The following is an 8,846-nucleotide window of genomic DNA, read 5'->3' as shown; positions in this document are numbered from 1 at the left end:
GCTTCGTCATTGTTCCTTTACTCGGGTGTAGCATCCTCAACTTGAACGATTTCAGGCTCAGTCAGTGCTTCTTCTTGAATTGGAGCGGCTTCTTCTTCAGCACCTCCATCTTCTGATCTTTGAGAGATGATGCTGCTCAAGTCGAGGTCCGAATATAGTTTTTTGATCGTATTTCGACCGTCTTCACACCCGATGCAGTATGAAGTGAAACCATTTTCGAAGATCTCTTCCCTGTATTCTTTCGAACCTCGAAAATTCTCAACTGCCCGACCCAGTGCTTCTCTTGCCGACTCTGCTTCCGCCTTGGCCAAATCAACATTGGCTCGAGCAGAGGATAATTTTTCTTCGGCCAGTGCCAACATTTTCAAGCTGGCCTGATAACGTCCATGTTCGGCTTCAAGTTCTTCAATGCATCCGTCTCGCTCTCATCGAAGCCGATGGATAGAATGCTTCTTGCTCTTGACTTGTGATTCAAGAGCCGAAATAGCCCCGTGAGCCGATGCAAGTTCGACCCCCGAGGATGTCAAGTCGTCAGTGAGTCGGAAAACCTCCTCCTGAAGTTTGGCTTCTCGCTCCGCTACCGACTTAAGTTATTCAAATGCAGCCGCTTTCTCAGCATCGATGACTGCCACCTTATTCTTCTACATGCTGCGGATGTCAACGAACTTCGTGTAGCCGACCTCCAGGTCAGACATGTCTTGAATCAACTATAGACAGAGGATAAGTCGGGTTATAAAAAAAGTTTATCAAAGAGACTTACCCCGATGATGGTCGGGTAAAAGAATGAAAATATTTCGACCACCGACTATTTTCTCCGACGCTCTCGATCGATCGGAAGGAGAGTCATCTGGCACAGTCGCTTGGCTAGTACAGAATTAGCTAGGGTCGATTCATCGATGGACACTTGGAGGTGGAAGTGCACCGCATGGCCCTCCGATACTACATCATCCACCGATGCCAACGGAGCTTTTCCCCGATCTGTTGTCGGCGGCCCCACGTTTGAAAGCGAGGAGAAGCTTAAGCTTGACTGCGCCCCAATTGAAGGAGCAACTGGCACAGCCGCAGATTGTTCGGGCTCTCTTGCCTCTGCCCGAGCCTCAACTGGCGGAACTACCGATGTTGTTTCAGTAGTTCCCCTCGTCGCCCTTTCCTCAGATGATGCAGTAGAGAGCACTGTCGGAGCTGATAGTGCCAAGACTGGTTCAAGAATCGATGCCAATGGGGCATCGGGTTCCACAACCGACGTCGAAACGCCGACTGGAGCTGGTGCTTGATGCCTCTTTAGTGGTCGTAAAGGCCCGACCTCAGATGATGTCCTCTTCTTGGCAACATGCAGATGAATGTCGGCATTCAACACTCGCACCCACTATTGCATGGTTGTAATTACAACGGAGGTCAGTACAATTCAGTAAGTAAAAAGAAAGTCAAAAATAACCGACCAACTATACTATATCTAGACGAGAAACCGAACTAAGGCTGGCATCATAAAGGGCCTGTTTGGTTACAAGCTCTTTCTGCTTCGGCACCGACATGTTCTTCAGCTGGTAAAAGTCCTCCTGATCGTCGACCTCTATCTGACTGTTGTCATTGGGACCGGTTCGAGGATCGTCCCAACGAGAAGAAAAATTCCAAGGAAGGGAAGAAGAAGCAAAAAAAAATTGGTTCTTCCATCCATGAATAGACGATGAAAAATCGGTGATAAAGAAAAAGCATTTTCGAAGATTTAAGAACCACCACCCTCGGGCCTTCAAATGAGGTCAGAGGATGAAGAAGGCTCAGAAAAGAAAAAGACAAGGCATGGTCGGCAACATCTGATACAGCAAAGCAAAGCTAATGATCAGTCGGACCGAGTTCGATGCCAACTGAGCCGGACAAAGTCCTTAATAATCCAAAATATTTTGACATAGAAGGCCACCTGATCTGAAGGTGGGTTATTCAACCAACCATCGGCCCTAGGGATGAAAAGTTGAAACGGCTCCGGGATACAAAACTGCTTCCGGAGCCGTTCAACATTCGATCCCGAAAGTGAAGACGACTCCACATCTGGACTCGACTAGGATTCATCAGTTGGATTCTCCGACCGATCTTCTCGAGAAGGAGAAGCCCTAGCCATGAGAATAACTCTAAAGAAAATAGAGACTTTAGAGGAAAGAGGAAAGGACTCGAAAGAAAGACGAAGTTGACCTAAAGGTTGGGAGTGATAACCTTGGGCATTGGGGCAATAATCCGACAGAGTCCCAGCAGTAAAAGCAGTGAAAAGTAAAAATTTGACTGAGAGTGATCCTATATATAGGATCCCTCAACGATCGAGATGAAGGTGGTCAAATCGAAGATCTACCAGATGACGATACGTGGCAATATCTGGGCCGACCATTGATCGGATGGTTCGATGCACCTGCTCCAGATTGAGCCACGTCATCTCTATCTACGTGAATAATTTCGACCCAATAACTTTCGAACACGTGGAATAAATCTACTTGTCAGGATCATATCGTCAGATGCCAAATCAACTTTTCGAAACGATGCCTGATACTGACAACTAATATTGAATCGTTCGATTAATACGACAGATGATTGTACCTGCCAATATGACAAAATAGCAGATCATTCATATCTCGAAGACAACGTCATCAAAATCGGGATTCGATGTGACAATAAATAACTCCCTTCGTCCAACGCGACAATTACGTGGTAATATACACGTCAACTTATCTTGGACTTGGGAGTGGGAGGCAACTGTTGGGGTAAGTCAATCGACCCCCGATGCAGTGCAATCGACTATCGACTCCGACTCAACAACAGTCGACCGACCGGACATACAATTCTGACTCTACATCGGCTGAATATGCAGTTTCGATTCTTCATCGATCAATTGAGCGAACTGCACCGACCTATAGCCAACTGATCGACTAATGATTCGACTTTTATCGATCGACAGCAGATGACTTAGACCATCGGCATAACAGAACTACTAGCCGATGGTTCCTCATGGATTCTACCAACTTAGACCATCGACATAACAGAACTACTAGCCGACGGTCCCTCATGGATTCTACCGATATATGATCGGTTCTACCGATATATGATCGGCCAATCTGCTCAACATACCATAACTGTCATGAACGGTTACCGGCCGCATATCACGAATGCGATCAGTGGGAATTAACAATTCACTATATGATTATGGTCCGATGATTTAGCGTCATAAAATATGGGACAACATCCGATGGCTACGAAAACATCATTTATAAAAAGAGGGTAAGAGAAATAGGGCTGGTAAGCTTACGCTGTGCCAAATCTCTGTTACTATTTACATTCAACTTCTGTTCACCAATTTCTCTCTGATTTAGACATCGGAAGATCTCTGTCAGACACAAATTCAATCTGTATAGATGCTATTTTGCAGATATTTATTTTTGACAATAGACGATAAAAAATTGACCACAACATTCACAATATTTTCTTCCTTTGAACTCCTGTAACCCTCGTAATCTGAAAGGTAGGCACTCTAGTGATAGCATGTATTGAAATTTGTGGGTAAACAGTTTCAATGTCCATACTGCCATCATGATTAATATACTCCTCAATATTTTCATCCTTGTCCTCTTCCACGGCAATCATGAAAACCTGTTTCTTGGTACACCTATGCCCAGGTGTATATTTTTCATCACACCAAAAACACAAATTTTTTGCTCTTCTTTCCTCTATCTCTTTACTGCTCAAAGTTTTTCTATTTGGTTAGTTGTTTGGTGTTTGGATAGTTCTGGGCAGAGTATGTTTGGGCAGAGGTAACAGACCATCTTTAGGGAGATTATTGGTATTGGTTATATTGCTAGGTTGAGTATTGGATAGGAGATTTTCTTTTGGTAAAGTAATGATGGTTTTGGTGATGTTCTAGGCTGATTGGTTTGATTTGATTGGTTTTTTGGGGCATTAACCGTTGCTTCTTGCAATTTAGCCAATGAATAAGCATTTTGAAGGGTTTTGGGACCAAACATTCTCACAGGTAACTGTATTTCATCTTTTAACCCACCAAGAAAGCAACTCAATGCCAATTCTCTACTCGACAAAACTCTATTCAACAGATGATCAAATTCATTGATATAGTCTTGAACCTTACCTCGTTGCACCAAGTTCTTGAGATCTGACATGGGATCTTCATAAGTCATAGCACCAAAACACACCATAATCTCCCTCACATACTCTTCCCACTTCATATCCAACCTCCCACCATTTTCTCTAACGAAAGCTTGATGCCATTCAATCGGAGCATCCTCCAAATGCACAGCTGCAATTCGAACTTTTGCTTCTTCTGGGGTTTGATCCACTTCAAAGAACCCCTCGCAACGATAAACCCAAGCACTAACATCTCCATTGCCTTTGAACTTGGGAAAATCGATCTTCGCAAAGCGAGTAGGCATTTGGTAACCAAAAGATCCACCATTGTAAGGGTTTGCCGAAGCATTGTTTGATGGTGTTGCAAAGTTAAACTTGTAATCAATTCCTTCAATTTAGGAATTGATTTTTCATGTCGAACCTTAATTTAGGTAAGTTGAGCTTCCAATCTTTTATAATCTTGAGCCCTGGTGCCCTCTGCCATTCTTTAACGCCAGAATCGAGTTCAGATGCCAATTGTTGCAATCCAATTTAAAGAAGAAAGAAAAAAAATAGGATAAGAGAAGAAAGAATCGAAGAGAGAAGACAAAAAAAACTTGTATGAAGGGGAAAGGAGGATTTTATTAATGCCAATCAATGAATCTTACAATAACTATCTATTTATATAACTGATTATACAACTAATTTTATAACTATCTAACTGATTTCTGTTAATACTTAACAATTTTCACGTGGCCATTGATTTGTTCCATCTCACATCATCCCCCTCCTCCTTCCATTCCCTTCTTCTACAACTTTCCTCTCATCTCCTCTCTAGTTGCCTTCGCCGTCGCCCGGTCTGCCCGGTTTCTCACCATCTGGTATCCCTTCCTTCCCGTGTCCCTTTAGGGTGAAAAATTACTCTTTGTGTAGTACCTTTTAAACTCCGAATCGTGTTCGACCCAAGCTTAATTTCTTGAATCTTGCTCGTATTTTGCCACTGCGGAACTTGGGGATTTGTTTTTACGAATACTTGCGTTCAGGTTCGATAGTTTTTTGGTTCACGATGATGTAGATCACGTATTTGTTTATTTGAAGAAGAGAAGTCCAGAAAGCAGAGTAAATTCTCTTTGTTGAACTTTGTATTGCCTTCATATCTCGGTAATGTTTCTCGAAAGAAAAATTGGATTTTAGTGATGCGGCTGCTCTCATAGGGAGCTCATAGTGTGATTTTTGTTTTCTGTCTCCTTTAGTTGCATGTTGAAATGGAGATTTAGGTTTTGTCTAGGTGCCAGTAATAGCTTATTGACAATAAGCTAATTCTGCTAAGAATTTAATTTGTCTTAGATCTCCAGGTACAAGGAAAAGCAATGTGATGCTAAAAAACTTGTTGGATCTGGTGGGATGCCATCGTCCCGTTCAGCCACAGTTGCGGCATTTGCTGCAGCTATTGGTTTCCAAGTGGGCTTTGGTGGTTCTTCATTTGCAACTGCCATGACATTAGCATGTGTTGTAAGCCATTTTCTTTTTCTTATTTGTATCTTAAATCTTCACAAGCACCTATGCAGCTTTCTACATGCAGCCTATTCTTTTTTTTAGATCCGATTTGAAGCTCGCTATGAGCATCTGTTGCAAGTAAATATGTTGGTTAATGTGAGCATTTGGCGTGTGCATTGCATATTGCAGATTTTATGGGTTGCCGTGATTCCATCACATGATATATCCAACTGAAAGGAGTATCTAATGGTTGTGATGGCATAACTTACCATCATTTAGCAATTATGTGAAGTTGTGCACAATGAAGATTCTGTAAATGGTTGATATCCTCCAAATGATGGGCTTATATTGTGATTTAATTAGAGAACCTTCAATTCTTATTGCTTCTAAGAGAGATAAGTGCTAGAAAATAAGATTAACACATTTTCTAGTCTCTACCATTTAGAACGGATCACGGAGAGAGAGAGAGAGAGAGAGATGAGGGTGATATCGGCAGCAGACAAGGAAAGGACACTCTATATGTTGGAGTTGGAGAGCTGGGAAGATGCATGACTTCTCTCTTTCTGTGCAGTAGTATACAGAGTATTCAGGGTAGCATGCCATCTGTTTCCTAATTCTGTGGGTAGAGGATGCATTTGGCAATATTTAAGAAAATTCATCCGTTTCTTCTACATTGCTTGTTTGCACCAAATCTTAAAAATAGTATTAAGGAAATTTCAGTCATACCCTGACATTTTGTATGTATCAAGTAATATTCTGTTATTGGTTGGTATAAATTGGGCAAACTATTAATAAGCACATAACTAGACAAGGTTAAATATAAAATTTTTGATGAGAATTGGAAGAAATAGAGAATTAGTAGCTTTCAAATATTCATATGGAATAGGACCTGGTGGGACATGGATGATTTTAATGAAAAAGCATTTATGATGTTGTTTAAGGGAGGAAGAGATCTTTCAAAAGGAGTCTTGGTAGAAAACTAATTCGATAGCAGGTTTAAATTTAAAACTAGAACATGCAGTCTTTTTTTTTTTTGAGAGTAAAAACTAGAAGCTGAAGTGAAGTGATTCATTAAGATTATCTGATTTTAGGGTTGGTGGAAGTAAAGAGATGTATCAGAGGGACATAACAATACATATGTTAGGTCAGCAAAGGTCCTTTTGATCTAGAATGGGGCAATCTTTGGTGGAGAAGGCCTATTTGGCAGCCTGGACCTCAGTAGAATACATTCTACAATGTGTGTTTAGCATTTGGTGGAATAGACTACTGGCAACCTAGAGTTATGGGATCTGAGTATTTGGTTCTTGGGCATGTTTACCATCAAATGCTTTGATAATTTTTTGCAGATGGTAGATGCCACTGATGGCATTTGAAATTCAAAAGGTTGTGCACATGTTATTAGCAAAAACTGCTGATTTGTGTTATCATATATATTCTTCTAAATTAAGGTTTTTTTTCCTCCTGAAAATAAGTTAGTATGCATTTGTTGTTCATGCCTTTTCTTTCTTTTCAATATGTGTGGTTAAATTATCCCATATCTCACACCCAGGCAGGTCTGTCATAGTACAATTGTGCCATTTTTGATTTGTCAATCTCTTTCGGACTTCATGTGGAGCCTATAGTTCTGAATTTCTAAATCAGATATGAGTTTGTTTACAAATGACTAAAAATTATCAGCTGATTGCTTGAAATGCTAGCAATTGGGAACACTCTGGTGATCTAGAATTGATATGATCAATCCTGAGTCAGAAGAGAAGGAATAAATGGAGAAAACTTAGAAACTTCCGCTCTATAATATTCAGCATTATAATATTCAAAACTAATTCTACAATCATCAAGTTTTTTAATAACAAGCCATTTGACAAGTTAAATAATTAAAAACATAATAAATCTGGGTTCAATTAGTTTATAGGAAGGGGATGGCTGGCATGGATGGCCGACCCTTCTTTGGTTCTATCTTTCTCTTTTATCATTCTTTTCCTTCTTTTTCCTGTTTGTTTTCTGCTTCTCTGTGGCTGTACAATCCAGCCTTCTGAAAGAGTGACCTGTCACCACCTCCCTCCCTCAGCCAAAAGGATAAGCAGATGGGGATTCAAAGATGGTTATCCAAGATCTTGGTCTTGTGCTCTAACATTTTCTATTGATTATGTTTGGTTATTTGCTATGTTGTTAGTAACACATTTCCATGTTAAAGATTACTGAAAGCACTCTTTCTTTGGCAGGTGATGTACGATGCTTTTGGTGTTAGATTACATGCCGGAAGCCAGGCAGAAGTATGCCTTTTGCATCTGCACCTTCTTTAGTCTTACATGACTTTGACCATCATGGGAAAGACAACTCACTTTTATAATTAGTAATTTTCATCATAACTGTCATCACTTAGAAGAAGTTGATTGGTGGCACTAACCATCCTTCGCATCAGTGTTAGTATAACATGCTTTTGGTGAAGCAGTAGCTGTAAAGTAATGTGACCCATCTAACATGCAATACATGTACCATTGGTGGGCCTCCCTGATCACAAGTTGTACTCCCTCTTTCCGCTGCACTATTCTTGTTGCCACAGACTAATGGAAAGCTCACTTAAACATCGCCACCACTTCTGTATCTATTCATGAGTCCCATGCTTCCATGCAATAGTTTGTTAGATCTTTCTTTTAAGGAATATAAAATATTTATCTACCCAACCCCTTATATCATGCTGGAGTCCTCTAACAACTAGAGTTTAAAAAAACTAATGAGAACCTGTCATGTGCCCATACTAGCATGTTTGCAAGAGTCTGAAAGAGATAACAGTCATTTTCTACAATGATGATGAGATATGTGTAACTTGGTTTCTTACTACATTAGGAGTCCCAAAAGACCAAAAGAAAAAAAAATCCATTTCCTCCATGAATTAGAGTATACAGTATGTCCAGTCCACAATGCTTACTTAAGGGAGCATTTGACATAAGGTTGTAATCTCATCAATTAAGATTGATTGGTATATATTTGATAATTATGTCCTTATTCAATCCCATGTACATTTCTTCTTATTTATTGTTAATTTAAAATGAATTTGGAGTGTCTATTCACTAGAAAAGGGTGCACACATAAAAAGAAAAAATGAACATGCCTAAGGAATAAGCTCTATAGGTGATTGCAAAGACCAAATACATACTAGGGGTTGAGAGTGAAAAGGGCAGAGAAGGACAACAACTCACTTTACCAATTTTCTTTTCTTTGCAGAAGAAAATTCAGAAAGTTTGTGAATCACT

The 8,846-nt window shown here is 40.3% G+C and overlaps 1 protein-coding gene across 1 annotated transcript; it reads left to right on the top strand.

The window, feature by feature from the left end:
- Positions 1-4,842: 4,842 nt before the first annotated feature.
- Positions 4,843-8,196, top strand: LOC105049629 (uncharacterized; the record flags this gene model as incomplete). The annotated part of the gene is made up of 3 exons (XM_029266343.2): positions 4,843-4,976; positions 5,451-5,607; positions 7,815-8,196. Coding segments are annotated over 3 exons (372 nt in total), but the record flags the coding sequence as incomplete, so codon positions are not given.
- Between the last annotated feature and the right edge of the window lie 650 nt (positions 8,197-8,846).

Source organism: Elaeis guineensis, chromosome 8 (assembly GCF_000442705.2).
Source record: "Elaeis guineensis isolate ETL-2024a chromosome 8, EG11, whole genome shotgun sequence".
In the NCBI taxonomy this organism is placed as follows: Eukaryota; Viridiplantae; Streptophyta; class Magnoliopsida; order Arecales; family Arecaceae; genus Elaeis; species Elaeis guineensis.
Note: the sequence above shows the minus strand (reverse complement) of the source record. Positions and strands in the feature narration are given on the sequence as shown.